Raw genomic sequence first — 17,254 nt, forward strand, 5'->3', positions numbered from 1 at the left:
GAAATGTCTTGTATAGGAAAAACATAGATTTAGATATGCAGACTTATTGAGGCAAAGACTTATCTCTTGACTGTTTCTAGATCTCACTGGTGTTGTCTTATTTCACAGATTTTTCCCTTTCAGCAGGCCAGCCACTTCTGGCCCTCTACTTACATATACTCTTACAGCAGTTAATTACAGCCATTGGCAAGAAAAGGAAAAGAGTCACTATTTTACGCCTTTACTGAAGCTGAATCTTAAGTGATCTGGCTGTAGGTCTTCACATTTCATTTTCCAGACTTCCAAATAAATAACAATTGTGAAATTAGACCAATATTATTTACTTTTCAGACCATGTGGATGAGCGAACAGTATGCAATGGAATTGCTCCCGAAAAAGATGTAGATGGATTTCATATTATCAATATTGGAAGACTGTGCCTTGATCAGCATTCTCTCATACCCGCCACTGCCAGTGCTGTTTGGGAAATAATCAAAAGAGCAGGTTGGTAACTCTCGGTCTACAGGACAGGCGCGCTCAGAGCCAAACTGCGCATTTGGGCATTGCCTTGGTGGAACCGTCTCAGTGCTGTTGGGTGAAAGAAAATGATAAGCCATAAAACTTCAATCTGTAGAAAGATGTAAAGTTATAGAAATCAAATAATAATCCAAAATAAAATAAAATTAGGAACATATGCCAGGTTACAGGCAACTACTGTTGCACCATATAAAGAATGAATTTTCCAAATAGTAGGTTTGTCTCTCTACTTTTAAACTATAAACTTAATATATTTTGATGTACATTTTCTAAAATGTATTATATTTTTTCTTACCTTTAAAAACAAAATGTGAAGAACATGTTTGAACCATCTCCAGTAACCTAGGATTTCGTTATAAACATTTATCCTTGAACTGTGTTCTGAATATAGTGGTGCTCTCACAGACCCTTGCGGTGTGTAGAGATGTTTCTCTCTACATTAATTGACCCCATATTGTCTTTTATATGTATGACTCTTCAGCCTCTATCACTGTCTCTTCCATTTCTAGCAGCATCTTCTCCTTTCTAATCTACTGTTTTCTAACTGAGAGAGAAAACTTCCAAGGGAGGGCAGATCCTAGAATCATCCTATTAGACTATTAGTACTTGGAAAAACCTTAATTCTAACTTCTTCATTTTACTTATGAAGAAACTATACCCCAAAGAGGTAAAGTGTGTTAAATCTGCAAGTTTTATCTTTCATACTTTTCTACGTCCATAAGTATAGTGCTTCTCTAAAGCACTCTCCTCTGGAGTAAAGTGCATGAGCTTTGTGAAAAATCCTTATTTCCCTGCTTCATTTTGCCCCAGATTTGCTCAAAGTTTGATTGCCAATTAAGCTTGACATTGTTGTACGTTGCTTTATAATTAGTAGTTAATATATTTTAATTCTCTGCACTTCTAACTCTTCATGTGAATCTCAATGTTTAAAAGTAATTTAATGGCAACTTGAAAATGTTTGTGGTTTTTTTGTGTGTGTGTGTGAGGAGATCAGCCCTGTGCTAACATCTGCCAATCCTCCTCTTTTTTTGCTGAGGAAGACTGGCCCTGGGCTGACATCCGTGCCCATCTTCCTCCACTTTATATGAGACGCCACCACAGCATGGCCTGCCAAGCTGTGCATCGGTGCGCGCCCGGGATCCGAACCAGTGAACCCTGGGCCGCTGCAGTGGAGCGTGCGCATTTAACTGTTTGCGCAATCGGGCCAGCCCTTGTTTGTGGTTTTTTAATGAGGACATAATCAGAGAGGAAGTGACAAATCCAAGAAGTGTAAAAAGAAATATTTGTAAATAACGAATGTGGGCACATTATAGACAAGCCACACAAATATCCAAATTTAATTAGAAGTTTTTAAAGAAGTTTCAGTTGGCCATTCAAATGTTTAATTTGCTTCTTGCTGTTGATTTTTCATTTAAATCAAACTCTGCGTTTTAAGGAATTGAAACATTTGGAAAAAATGTGGTTGTGGCTGGAAGATCCAAGAATGTAGGGATGCCCATTGCCATGCTTTTACACACTGATGGAGAGCACGAACGGCCAGGAGGTAGGTGGGACCTTGGAGATTCTATATGCTCCTACAATTTTCTTACTTCTTAAAATCATCAAGTAAAGATGTCTGAAAATGTGACTTAGCACATTTGTGGGTTTATGCAAATAATGGTTTCCCTTATTCCTCACTTAATGACATGAGCACCTTGAAAGTGAATAAAGGAATTACTGGAAATATGTGGCCCCGTTTTTTCTTTTGGCTATACATACTTTTTTAACATCATTAATAATAGAGACACTAAGAAACGTAGAAAGCCAGTAGATACATAAAAGTCACATGTTGATAGACATCTGCCTGCTCATACACACACACACACACACACGCACACGCACACACAACACCAATGTATAGCTATATAGATTTTTTATCATTATTAACTTTGGTGAATTCCAGTTCCTGATCTCAAATTTTCAAATACCTCTTTTAACTTTCAGGATCTTGAGTGACATAATGCATATGAAATAATTTTTTAAGCCACAAAGCTGTGTGGAAAATAAGCCCAATGATAGCATATCATGTATCTAAAATGATGAATAGTGAGACTTTTGAATATTATTTTTCCTTCCTGGCCCTAAGGATTTAAATATTGCCAGAAATCAGAATGTATATGTGGATCCTAGTAAATTAAGGCCTGATAGTGACCCCAGGTAACTTTAAAAAGCCTTAGTTTTGAAGAGCTCTTTAAAAGGCTAAATCTGATGGTATGAACACAGTTTTCATGGTAACCATCTACAAAGTTGTATTTCCAGTTTTACTGTTCACTTCTAACTTAATCTGTTAGTGCTTATTTATATCTCTTAGGGTGTAATAAAGGTATTGATTTATTTGCCTTTATATAATAGTTTCTATGTTAAGCAAGGTAAAACAGCCAGGAAAGTTTACCTAGGTATACCATTTTTGTTGGAAAATTTTGACCAAGAGCCAGTAAGCAGTTTTTTCTTCGTTTTCAACATTTTATTTTCTTATCTCATCAATAACAGGCAGCATTATGTAGCTCCATGACTTGCACAGTACTGTCTCATAAACTGTCTTATTTATTTCTCGATAATTCTAGCATATATTAATATTATTCGCATTTTGCGGTTAAAGGAAATGAGCTTTAGAGACTTCAGGTGGAACTGTTGGCTACAGAGCTGGGAACTGGGTGCTGACTGTGTGGTTAGGAGGCTAGACTTGGAGTCAGACTCCTCTCCTGCCAAGCCCTGTGTCCTTGGACAAGTCATTTAATCTGTGTAAGCCTCCACTTCCCTCATCTGTGAAGTGCAGATAATATTAATATCTCCTTCAATAGGTTATTGTGAAAACTAAATGAGACATGAATGTAAAACACTGATTACACCACCTGACACAGTAAGTGAGGTAAACCCTTGGTACATGTGAACTGTGGCTATTACTGTTATTTTCATTATTATGCTTAGATTAAATCTGTGGCGATACTAACCATAGTGTTTAGAATAACATGACCCAAGGTTAATGATGTATTTTTTCACCTTCATTTGAAATTTTATTTTCTTTGTCTGGTGAATTTTATGTTTGCTCTTTTTTGGATCAAATCTAGTCTTTTTTATAATAATTTGCTTACATGTAGAATTTATAAAGTCTATTAACTATTTTATTAGAAATAGGACATCATAATGCTTCAAATCATACTTTACATTGCACTTTTTTTGTAGATATCAATATATTGTATGCTAATTTCTTGATAAATTTAAATTTTGAATTATTTGTCTATAAAATACAATAAAATAAAAGTGTAAGAAAATTAACTTACCCCTTCTTTATGCAATATTTATTTATTTATTTATTTATTTTGTGTGTGTGAGGAAGATTAGCTCTGAGCTAACATCGGTTGCCAATCTTCCTCTTTTTGCTGAGGAAGTTTGGCCCTGGGCTAACATCCATGCCCATCTTTGTCTATTTTATATGTAGGACACCTGCCATAGCATGGCTTGATAAGTGGTGCATAGGTCCATGCCCGGGATCTGAACCTGTGAACCCAGGCTGCCAGAGCGGAGTACGTGAACTTAACCACTATGCCACCAGGCCGGCCCCTCTTTATGCAATTTTAAATTAGACATTCCTATGTCATAAAACATATTAACTTTATAAATAATATATACTTTGTATTATAAAATATCTCACTTGAATGCATGTTAAAAATTGGATAAAAGTGGAATTAGTTATAATATTGGTTATTTACAAGTCAGGTAGTTAAATTTACATTTATTATAGCAGCATCTAGGTGCCGTTATTACAGTATCTAAATTACAGTATCTAATTACAGTATCTAAAAGGTAATAAATTATATTAAAAATGATGTTGGACAGTTTGCAACATGGGTGGTGTTTATTCTCATACATATTTAATAGTTGTATGGTGACATACATGCTTACTATAATGAATTGTTGAGAGCCGCTTACTGAAGATTTGGCATCTATGGGAAAGTTAATATTTCAAACGTCTATGTTTGTTAGAGTAGTAATTATGTGCAGAGATTACTTGTGCATTGTTAGCTAATGGAAATAATGAAGGAGGATTAACTCGGCAAATTCATATCTATATAGTTTGTTCTGATGACACTCACAGTGTTGAGCGTTCAGCTCCCACTATATTTCTTTGCCAGAAGAGATTCAGAACCCTCATGATTCATTTGTGTCTTAAAGCCAAAGATAATTGCACTAGAAGAAAAATGGTCATACTGTAATTTACCTTTATTAATATGTGTCTACTCTTGGCTAGCTTTTAGTCTTGATTATTTAGGACATGAATCTCAGCTGTTTTGTGAGAAAGAGCTTCTTTTAATTCCTCAAGGGCTTGAAATATTTAGAGGACTGAGAAGGTGTTAAAATCTTGAGGTAAAAGGATAGTGCTGATACTCAACACAGCAGGACGCTGCAGGGAGATTACCTTCTGCAGAGGACCTGTCATCACAGAAGGCTTTGTAGAGGATGTGGCATTTGAGCCACTGTGTAGTTTAGAGAGAGTAGTGAGACATGGTTCCTGTCCTCCAAGAGCTTATAGTCTTGGTGGTGATGGTGGACAGGATGGTACAGAGGAGGCATGATATACAAGTATGGGTGATTTAAATTACAAATATTGAGTGGCACAAAATAAAATTTGGCAGCCCTAAGCAAACATTCCATTTGCTTAGGGAAGCCCGTGATTAACTGACGGGCATAAAGAGATTGACAGTGGAGAGTCTCTTCTCATGAGCCCCACTACTTATTAGGATGTTTGAGTACCATTGTGACCACCTATAGATCACTGTGTATTCTTTTTACTTCTTTGTATGTAGTAACCTACCCAGTTTCACCTTCTTTCAGAATGAAAACTGAATACCATTGGCTTTAGCACAATGTATTTATTTTTAGCTTTACTGTGAGGAAGCAAGAGAGAAGTTCTTCAAATTCTCTAAAACAATTTTTTTCCTTCAAGATAACAAAGTGCCATAATGACCAAGGCCTTATGATTATTAATTGTCACCAAAGGAATACAGAATCTGATTTTATTTTAAATTCTTTTAAAGTAAGTTCCTTTCTGCATATCTTATATTCTTATGTAGAACATTTCATCTAAATAGATCCCCCTAAACAGCCACAACATGGGGTTACATGCTCCTCCTTTAACTAAAAGGTTGTGGTATCATTGCAGTAGCATTGATGCTGGGACTTTTTTAAAGAGTATTTTGAAAGGATTAGCAACCAGCTGATTTTGCTGAGAGTCCTATGGGCCCAGAGATGTTCTTAATTTCACGCAGCCAATATGCATTCAGTACTTGTTCCCTATGAAACACTGTGGGGTACAGTGGTGAAAAAGACTTAGTCCTCTATTTCCAGAAGATGACAGTCTGCACCTTCAGAGTTCATCTTTGGACACTGTGTTTTCTCAAAGCACTGCTTCTGCACTGGTGTTCAGCTTTGCACTCAAGCTGCCGTTTTGCTGCAACTTTCTGTATATCAGCTATTTTTTATTCAAGGGGCATCCTATCTAAATGGAAAACCACAAGAAATTTTGCCAATGGAATGCCTTTGCTTTGTGAAAATTGGCTCCAGTAGTGAAAATGAACATTTTGCCAGCCTGGGAGCTTTATCTCCCACCTACAGGAGGTACCTTCAGGCAGTAATACAGCAGTGGATGTTCGAGGCAGTGCAGCGTGAAATGGGTGGTATGTGTGATTAAGCTCCACCCAGTGCCAGGTTGGGCCAGGCGTTCTCGGGTTTCAAAAAGAGGAGCCAAATAGGAACACCTAGCAATGCAGGAGTCACACAAAGGATCGGGCTGAGACTCTTAGTCTTGTTGGCGCTGAGTGGAGTGGGATGTTTGCTGCCTCTGTGGAATGAACCATTGTCAAACTGGGGCAGGGAGGCATTTAGTCTCTGCCCCTCCCCTCCCACTCCCTCTAAGTTAGAGAAACTCATGGTAAGATGTTGGGGATATTGTATTTCTGATGCCTCTGTGTTGATTAGACTTTACTGAATTACAATTTCGAGTTTGCATAGTAGAAAGCAATAGAAAAGAACCAATGCTTATTCTAGTCTCATTTTCTAAGCTGAATAAATAATGAGTACAGTTTCATTTTCGGTGTCTCCTAAATTCAGCCAGCTAATATCTGGAAAGCACTGTACTTGTAAAATATGTTTTCTTACATCAGACAGCTGGGACTAGTGCACTGTTGAAACTAACATTAAACATTATATAAAATGTATGATGAAGTCCAAATCTTTCTCTTTCCCTTTCATTTTCTCTCTTTCCCCATGACCTCAGAGTACTAGGCATTTGTTTTACTACCAGCACAAAGCATCCCTTTTCTAATGTCTGTAAGCCTGGTTGTTCTCTTTCTGTCTGGTACCTTATGCTGAAGCTCCGCGGAACTACACACTGTTCCCCAAACACACCGTCTCTTCCATGCCTCCTTGCCATTATACACCCTGTTCCCTCTGCATGGAATGCTCTTTCCATCCTCACCTGCTGTCCTCTCACCTCCCACTCATCTTTCAAGATGAGGCCCACATCTTCTAACTTTTGCATGTTGTGTATGCTGCCATCACAATACTAATCCCATTGCACATTGGTTGCCTACCTGTTCCCCTTTCCTACACACACATAGTAAATGTGAACTTCTCAACGACAAATATTTTAGCTTAGGATTTTTGTAGCTCTGAAATTTATATAAAGGTACTAAACGCTTAAAAGAGTGTGGGCCCTATTCTGTTTGATCAATAAATATTTCTGAAGTTTCCTCTGTTTTTGTGTGCTTATATGTTACTCTTCTTATTCTGAGGTCTTTTTCTACTTCACTTGGTGAATATTTCTGCAGACTTTCAGGACTTTCCAGCATTGCTCCTATTTGCCCCCTCCCTCATCATTGTTCTGATTTAACTTCTTACCTATCATCCTTCAGCGTCCCAAATAGTCAGTGTTCCCTCCGACTCATCCATTATATCTCAGCTCAGGCGTAACTTCCTCAAGCAGGCTTCTCTGAGAACCCCTCCCACCCCTCTCACACCTCCATAGACACACTGAAGAACTTTTCCTTCATGATATTTATCAGTTTGCGATTATCGTTTATTTGTATCATTCTTTGATTAATGTTCATCACACTCACTGAACTGTTAACTCCACAAAAGCAAAGACCAGATTAGTTTATTTTCCCAGTTTATCTCTAGCACCTAGCACAATAGCTGTCCAAAAAGTCTTTGTTCAATAAACGAATGAATCCTTTATTTGCAGACCAAGAGTATCATGAAAGTTTTAATACAGCTATTCATAAGCTGTATTCTTTGGACCACTGATGTGCCACAAGATCTAAAATGGGTTTAATTTTTTTAGAAAAGAGAAAAGAGTTGATCAAATAAGTTTGGGAAATCTGGGTTAAATGAAATCAAACATATAACGTGGCTGTGATATCTCTCCCAGGCTTTAATATAACAACATAGTATACCCTTTAGTATAGTAAGCACTGTGAATCTCTGAGAGAGTAATAGTATTCAGTATTTGACTCTGAAAGTTTTTAATATAGTAACATAGTATAGCCTTTAATATAGTAAGCACTGTGAGTCTCTGAGAGAGTAATGGTATTCAGTATTTGACTCTGGAAGTTTTTTTTTTATCCTGACACAATATATATATTTGTATTTATATTGGCTATATATTTATCTCTATATTTGCTGTATTTGTACTAGTATACCCCAGAAGTCTGGTCTTTTTCCACAGAAAGAATGAATAGTAGGGCAATAAACAGCACATTGTTCTTCAAGATGTCTGCATTTTTCACTTTCATATGCAGGAACCTTGAGAATACTTACTTAGCATTAGTCTATGATCTTGTAAGCATATTTGCAAAATCAGACATTGTGGTAAGATTGCTGGGTTTATTTTCATCTGTTAATCTTGGAAAGCATAAAATAAATGCAAAAATTATATAAAGCTTTAACAAACAGACCCTATACACACACCTTTTAGCCAAAACAACTAGAAAGGAAAGGGCAGAACTTTGGCTCATGCTAACACTTGCCCCTTGTCCCATGGCTGAGCTAGCTAGCTCATTTTGGCTAGGTTTTAGGAGGGTCTAATTGCTTTAAAATTTAGTTATTTTTTTATAGCTTGAAATCTGTTTCACAATCAGGAATACTACCATCAACCCTGACCTGGCAATTTCGTGCTATGAAGAATTTGGTTACCTGGGAATTGATTCACGTGGATGATTCAGCACATTTTATCCCTATTAGTAGGAAAACAATCCTAGAAATATAAGGCTTCCAAGCCAATATCTTTATTTTTTTTAATTTTTTGTTTATTGCAGTAACATTGGTTTATAACATTGTATAAATTTCAGGTGTACATCATTATACTTTATTTCTGCATAGATTACATCATGTTCACCACCCAAATACTACTTACAACCCATCACCACACACATGTGCCGAATTATCCCTTTCGTCCTCCTCCCTTCCCCCGTCCCCTCTGGTAACCACCAATCCAATCTCTGTCTCTATGTGTTTGTTTATTGTTGTTGTTATCTACTACTTAATGAAGGAAATCATACGGTATTTGACCTTCTCCCTCTGACTTATTTCACTTGGCATAATACCCTCAATGTCCATCCATGTTGTCACAAATGGCTGGATTTCATCATTTCTTATGGCTGAGTAGTATTCCGTTGTGTATATATACCACATCTTCTTTATCCATTCATCCCTTGATGAGTTCTTTATATATTTTGGCACTCAGGTTGCTTCCAAGTCTTGGCTATTGTGAATAACGCTGCCATGAACACAGCGGTGCCTGTATCTTTACACATTGGTGTTTTCAAGTTCTTTGGATAAATACCCAGCAGTGGAATAGCTGGATCACATGGTAGTTCTATCCTTGATTTTTTGAGGAATCTCCATACTGTTTTCCATAGTGGCTGCACCAGTTTGCACTCCCACCAACAGTGTATGAGAGTTCCCTTCTCTCCACATCCTCTCCAACACTTGTTGTTTCCTGTCTTGTTAATTATAGCCATTCTGACAGGCGTGAGGTGATATCTCATTGTAGTTTTGATTTGCATTTCCCTGATAGTTAATGATTTTGAACATCTTTTCATGTGCCTGTTGGCCACGTGTATATCTTCGTGGAGAAATGTCTGTTCAGGTCTTTTGCCCATGTTTTAATTGGGTTGGTAGTGTTTTTGTTGTTGAGATGCATGAGTTCTTTATATATTTTGGAGATTAAGCCCTTATCAGATTTGCAAATATCAGGTTTGCAAATATCTTCTCCCAATTGTTAGGTTGTCTTTTCGTTTTGTTGATGGTTTCCTTGCTGTGCAGAAGCTTTTTAGTTTGATGTAGTCCTATTGGTTTATTTTTTCTATTATTTCTCTTGCCTGGTCAGACATGGTGCTTGAAAATATGTTGCTGTGACCAATGTCGAAGAGCGTACTGCCTATGTTTTCTTCTAGAAGTTTCATAGTTTCAGGTCTTACATTCAAGTCTTTAACCCATTTGGAGTTAATTTTTTGTGTATGGTGTAAGGTAAGGGTCTACTTTCATTTTTTTGCATGTGGCTGTCCAGTTTTCCCAACACCATTTGTTGAAGAGACTTTCTTTTCTCCATTGTATGTTCTTGGCTCCTTTGTCAAAGATTAGCTGTCCATAGATGTGTGGGTTTATTTCTGGGCTTTCTATTCTATTCCATTGATCTGTGTGTCTGTTTTTGTGCCACTACCATGCTGTTTTGGTTACTATAGCTTTGTAGTATATTTTGAAATCAGGGAGTGTGATACCTCCACCTTTGTTCTTTTTTCTCAAGATTCCTTTAGCTATTCGGGGTCTTTTGTTGTTCCACATAAATTTTAGGATTCTTTGTTCTATTTCTGTGAAAAATGTTGTTGGAACTTTGATAGGGATTGCATTGAATCTATAGATTGCTTTAGGAAGTATGGACATCTTAACTATGTTAATTCTTCCAATCCAAGAGCACTGAATATCTTTCCATTTCTTTGTGTCTTCTTCAATTTCTTTAGCAATGTTTTATAGTTTTTGGTGTACAGACCTTTTACCTCTTTGGTTAAGTTTATTCCTAGGTATTTTATTCTTTTCGTTGCAATTGTAAATGGGATGGTATTCTTAATTTCTCTTTCTGCTACTTCGTTGTTAGTGTATAGAAATGCAACTGATTTTTGTATGTTGATTTTGTATCCTGCAACTTTATCGTATTCGTTTATTACTTCCAAAAGTTTTCTGGTTTCTTTAGGGTTTTCTATATATAAAATCATGTCATCTGCAAATAGTGACAGCTTCACTTCTTCCTTTCCAATTTGGATCCCTTTTATTTCTCTCTGTTGCCTGATTGCTCTGGCTAGGACTTCCAGTACTATGTTAAATAAGAGTGGTGACAGTGGGCATCCTTGTCTGGTTCCTGTTCTTAGAGGGATAGGTTTCAATTTTTCACCATTGAGGGTGATATTTGCTGTGGGTTTGTCATATATGGCCTTTATTATGTTGAGGTACTTTCCTTCTATACCCATTTTATTCAGAGTTTTTATCATAAATGGATGCTGTATCTTGTCAAATGCTTTCTCTGCATCTATTGAGATGATCATGTGATTTTTTATTCTTCATTTTATTAATGTGGTGTATTATGTTGATTGATTTGCGAATGTTGAACCATCCCTGCATACCTGGAATAAATCCCACTTGATCATGGTGTATAATCTTTTTAACATATTGTTGTATGCGATTTGCTGGTATTTTGTTGAGGATTTTTGCATCAATGTTCATGCAGTGATATTGGCCTGTAATTTTCTTTTTTTGTACTTCTGAGGTGTCTGTTGTAATTTCTCCTCTTTCATTTCTGATTTTACTTATTTGTGCCTTCTCTCTTTTTTTCTTGGTGAGTCTAGCTAAAGGTTTGTCAATTTTGTTGATCTTTTCAAAGAACCAGCTCTTGGTTTTATTAATTTTTTCTATTGTTTTTTTAGTCTCTATTTCATTTATTTCTGCTCTGATTTTTATTGATGAATTTTTCATTTCCAGTATCGTATTCTTCATTTCTGATTGGTTCTTTTATATATCTTCCATTTCTTTGTTGACATTCTCACTGAGTTCATCTATTCTTCTCCCCACATCAGTGAGCTTCCTTAACACTCTTAGTTTGAACTCTCTGTTGGGTAGGTTGCACATTTCTGTTTCACTTAGTACCTTTTCCGGGGTTTTGTCCTGTTCCCTTACTTGGAATGTATTCCTTTGCCTCCTCATTTTGCCTCTTTCCCTGTGCTTGTGTCTACGTATTAGGTAGGTCAGCTACGTCTCCTGCTCTTGGATAGGTGACTTTATACAAGTGATGACTTAGGAGTCCTGCAGTGTGCTTCCCTCAGTTCTCAATGTTCCAGGGGTGACCCCTATGTGGGCTATGTGTGTCCTTCTGTTGTGGCCTGTTTGCTCTCCCTGTAGGCACCCAGGGAGGCTGAGTTATGCTCCTGGCCAGCTGTTGTAATGCTCAGCTGCTTGTAGTTGTTGTGGGCCCTTCAGTCTCTTTATCAGGTGTGGGGAGCCCCAGCACAGTTGGCTGCAAGTTCTAATACCACATTTGTGTTGCAGTATTTCTTTTAAGTGAGTAGGCCCCCAGCGTGGCAGGTTGTTAGGCTCAGGGCCTTACAATTGCTATTAGCCTCTAGCCTTTAGGTCTCTTAGTCAGTTCTCTGAGGATTGCAGCTGGGTGGGGCTGGCCTCAGGCACAGGAGCACCCAATTGTTTCAGACTTTGGAAGGTGGGGCAAACCCCCTATGTGGGTCTTTGAGAAGCACAAGTCTTCTGCAGCTGACAAGCCCTGCCGCCCACAGGTCCACACACACAGTCAACACAGTCCTGCCCCCTGTGTGCACCCCCCCACCTCCCGAAGTGGACCCAGTCTCTCCATGACAGGAGCCCCACACACTCCACCACTGCCCCACACTCTCCACCCACTCCTTGTGCATGCCCTGCCACACTGAAGTTGGCTCAGTTGCCAGGCTGCAGAGAATCCAGTCACCAATCTATGCAGGCCCACAAGTTGCCTGAGGGCTTGTTGTTGGGTGGGGCCAGTCTCTAGGGTGGGCTGCCTGCCCTGGCTGAGCTGGATTAAATCGGTGCTCTAGCGGGTGTGGCAGACCTGGGCTAGCAGGCCCCACGAAGAACTCCAATGGCATCTGTGTCAGCACGCCCACACCAGGCCACAACAATGGCTGCCGCCAATGTCCCAGTCCCTGGAGAGGTCTCACCTCTCACCGAGATGCACTCAGGGCCTATCAGATAAGTCTCTTTTCACCAAAGCACTGTGCACCTTTCTTTCTGGTGATTTTAGGATGCTTTCTGAAACGGGTAAGTTTGCGTGCGGGCCCTTTAAGAGCCGGTTTTACTTGTTTTGTGAACCAGGTTTTCTGGGGGTGCTCCCCAATGTTCTAGTAGCAGGCAAAGTCAGATATTATGCCACTCGTCTCAATTGTGCTGGGTCCACAAAATGCCCACAGCGGGGGCGCTCCCCGCTCAGGGCCCCGCGCCTCCAGGGAGGCTGCGTACCTGTGGGCTGATCCCCAGCGGCCGTGAAGCTGGCGGCTTGTGAAGGCGGCATTTTTCCTCTCCAGAAGGGAATTTCTGCCTCTTCCACCTCAATTAGGATTGTCCTTTGTTGCAGGAGTTCCTCTTATCCAGTTTTCAGTTCTGTCTCAGGGGTAATTTTTCCATGAGTAGTTGTAAATTGGCTGTGTCCGCGGGAGGAGGTGAGTTCAGAGTCTGCCTACGCCGCCATCTTGAATTCTTTGCCCAATATCTTCATTTATACCTGCCAGGTTGTTCACACTATAGTTGCAGTCTTGATTGGTGAAGATTGCCTCCTGGAGCAGGAGAGCCTGGTGTTAATGAGCATAGGCTCTCTAATTATCTTGCCTGAGTGCACATTCTGTTCCTGTTCCTGTGAGATAAGCAGACGTGAGGTTGTTGGGAGAATTAAGGGATCAAATACATATAAAGAATTTAGTGTCCATACATGGTAAGTACTCAATACATATTAGCTTTTACAGTATACTTATTCTAAAAAGTATTTAAGGTGGGCCACAGAAATAAAACACAATGCAAAAGAGAAATAGTTAAGAAAAAGGAGAAGCAAGGCCTGGAATTAAAATGGAGCCAAGAATAAGGCTATTATTAGAAATAAGCATATCATTAAATCTTCATGGATATATTCCCACTGCCAAGCACCCTGCTTTTTATGTACTGGAGCTGAATATATGTTTGGTGAATTTATTTAGTTGAGTCTAAACTATACTTTCTATGATTAGGTCACTAATTTCACCCTGAGAGCTTTTTAGCAGGAAAAAAAATGACTGGTTACCCAATTAAGTATCATTAGGATTAAAAATAACACGTGCTCAGGATAAATAAAACATTTTCTGATATTAAGACCAAAAAGTAATTTCCCCTGAGGGTTCTTATAAATGGGAAACTATGTAATAGACTGAGTAATATTCATAACATGCTTTTTAATTTAACGAAATGACCACATTTTATAAGGCTACTTCTTTTATTGTTTAAGCTCAGATTAAAGCTACCACTGGCATGCGTTTCTCTTATCTCACTAGATATTTTTTCTCATTCTCTGTTTCTGGGTCATTCTCTTCTTCCCAACTTCTGAACCAGTGGTTCTCAACCTCAGCTGCCCACTAGGATCATCTGGGGGCCTTTGAAAATATAGCTGCCCGAGCCCAACACAGAACAATTAAATCAGAATCTTTACGAGTTGGACCTGAGAATCAGTATTTTTCAGAAATCTCCGTAGAAGATTCTAATGCGGTCAGGGTTGAGGACGACTGCTCAAAACACTAGAACGAGCCTAGGGCTTCACTTCTTATTCCAAAACCATTCCCTAGGTGACCTTTTCCAGCCCCATAGCTCTAAATACCATCTGTATTCCCCTGTCCTCTAGACCCATGTAACCACTGTCCACTTGACAGCTCCACTTGGATGGCCAACAGGTATTTCAAACTTACCACATACAAACCTTCACTCCTAGTTTTACCTCGCTTGGTTTTCCGCATCTTAGGAAGTGGCACCATCACTTCACCCAGTTGCTCAAGCCATCCTTGACCTCTCTCCCACATCTAATGTCTTATCCATTAGCAATCTGTGTAAATACACCCATGACCTCACCACCTCCACTAATAAGATCCTAGTCCAGGCAGCCATTATCTCTCACTTGGAACACTAAAATTTACAAACAACAAACAACAAACAACAAATTTAGTTTCCCTGCATCTGCCCTTGTCCCATCTCCCATATGCAGTCTGTTTTCTACACGGTGCCTCTCAATCATCCATGGCTTCCTGTAACACTCTGAACAACATAACACGAGAATAAAATCCAAATTCCTTACAAGACCTTTCATGATCTGACCTGGGCTGCGTCTCCTTACTCATTTCCTACCTTCTCACCCTCCATCACTGCCCTCCAGACACCCTGCCTTTTGCTTTCCTAGAACAGGTTGTACATGCTCATGTGTCAGGTCTTTGCCCTTGATTTTCCTTCTGCCTGGAATTCTCTTTTTGAAGTTATTTACTTAATTTATTTCCTTCTGGTTTCTGCTCAAATGTTACCTCCTTAGGCTGTCTCTGACCACCATATCAAAACAGCACCCCGGCTCTCTACTCACTTACTCTGCACTCTTTTTTTCATAGCACAATTACTATGTAAAATTTTATTATATATGTGTTTGCCCATTTGTATATCGTCTTTGTTGAATATATGAATCCATGATTTCAATTTAGTAATTTTTGGCCAAGTCCAGGGGCAGAGTTTTGAAATATCTAGAGACACTGGTGGTCAGGATTCAGTCAGTCCTCCCTAATACTCTTTCTCTCAAAGGAACTTGGAGATAGATATTGAAAAGGAGTGAGCTTGAAAGAGTATTTGACTAACTAAAAGTGAAACTGTATGCCTTAGTTATCATCCACCCAGTGGCCCAAGGTGTCTGGAAGGTAACTGAGGGATGATAAACAGCAAATCAAACCAGCTGGGTCTTGGCCAGATACAAAGACATTAAAGCCTGGCCCATTTTAAGCATGAAAAGAAGGCTTAGATCTGAGTGCTCTGTAACTATACCTAAAATTATTTAAACAATTTAATCCAGAAAAAGCAGCTGAAGTTGAAATATAAAACTTAGAGTAATTGGATTTGAGGAGTCAAGAGAGTGCAGTATTATTTTAAGATCTGGGAAATGGGCCTCTTGATCATTTTACAAGTTGTAAAAATTAAAGCTAAAAACATCCTTTTTGCGTTGGAGGCACATGTGCTTTCTGTCATTAGATGCTCTGTTATCAGTACTACCAATGTGTTCCAGGTGGGATCTGAAAGCAGAATTTCGCCCTCAGGAAAAAGAAGCGTCATCAAAGATCCCACGCTGGCTTCCTGAAAGAGTCAGGATGATCATCCCAGAAATGCTTGTCTGCTGACAGAAGTGAGAACAGAGTGTTTGCCAGCTCTGATTTGACGACTATGAACCCCAACAGTTCTTTTTCTTTCTGCCCATCGTGGAGTCTATACAGTGAGATGATTGAGAGCTTGGGCACTAGAGTACACCGAATGAGTTTGAATTCTGGCTCTTATTATAGTTTGTATCACCTTGGACAAATTACTGGACTTATGTTTCCTCTTTTGTAAAATGCAAATAATATTAGTTTCTACCTCATAAGAAATACTCTCACAGTGTTCTGTGAAGATTGTATGAGTTAATATGTGTAAAGTACTAGCACAGTGCTAGACGTCTAGTAAGTACTTATACGAGGGTTATTTTAATCACATGCGTTTTGGCTCTGCCCAATTCTCTACGGAGAATTTCTCTGTAGAAAAATTTTTTGTTTGTTTTTATGCTTAAAGATGCAATAGCAACTTGTGGAGAGAGAAGGAAATACATATTCAAATCCAGAATCTTTAGGCCTCTGGAGGCATTTGTCCGAAAACAGAACTCAGGCTTCTTTTCTCCATCGGGTGCTGTTCTGTTGATGAGTACCGAGTTTTCCTTCCTGTGATTTCCTCAGTGACTTTTCCTTTAAACCAGACCATGATATGAATTAATGTATCGGGAATGACTCAGTTTTCCCTTATCCAGAGAAAATGACAAAGCAAAACCCTACATGTGAGATTCTAGCTCCTGTTGGCTTCGCCATTTTGCTTCATCTGCTGACGCAGGTACAAGCAGGTATTTGAAGATTTGCCTCGTGGAAAAGGAAGTTGAGACTTGTTCCATGTTGCTGTCAAAGATAGATCCAGAATGATGGTAAAAGTTGCAAAAAGTTAGACTTTAGCTCTTATAAGGAAGAAGTTTCTAACAGTCTGGGCTAAATAATATGCCTTCCTCATGTTTTTATGGGAAATAATTTATCGATGCAAAAAGCATAGTTAAAGGAGGCTTGAAGCAGAAGCAAAACAAATTCCTACTCGCATCAAGAGTCTGTCATCTCCTACACTAGTCTCAGCTGGCGTAGATAATGATGCTCTGTGCCAACACTGTAAGTTATACCTCCTTTTAATATGGAACTTATCACACTATGTTATAATTCTCATTTACATATCTGTTTTCCATATGAGAGTAGAGAATTGTGTATCTCCATTGCTTAGCATGGTACTGGGATTATTTCTTGATTATTGAATAAATGAAGATAGGGAATGGCCTGGAAAT

At 38.8% G+C, this 17,254-nt stretch overlaps 1 protein-coding gene across 3 annotated transcripts in view; it reads left to right on the forward strand.

Annotated features, from left to right (window-relative positions):
• Positions 1-17,254, forward strand: part of MTHFD2L (methylenetetrahydrofolate dehydrogenase (NADP+ dependent) 2 like) — a 145,956-nt gene that overhangs the window by 47,949 nt on the left and 80,753 nt on the right. For 2 of the 3 annotated variants that reach the window (XM_004419173.3, XM_087434433.1), the window contains exons 4-5: positions 331-483; positions 1,952-2,059. In XM_004419173.3, the coding sequence (XP_004419230.1) occupies positions 331-483; positions 1,952-2,059 (261 nt within the window). The remainder of the gene's footprint in view (positions 1-330; positions 484-1,951; positions 2,060-17,254) is intronic. The other variant, XM_087434432.1, reaches the window with a different exon arrangement.

The sequence above is a fragment of the Ceratotherium simum genome, chromosome 8, assembly GCF_057802395.1.
Source record: "Ceratotherium simum simum isolate JZ-2026a chromosome 8, ASM5780239v1, whole genome shotgun sequence".
NCBI lineage: Eukaryota > Metazoa > Chordata > Mammalia > Perissodactyla > Rhinocerotidae > Ceratotherium > Ceratotherium simum.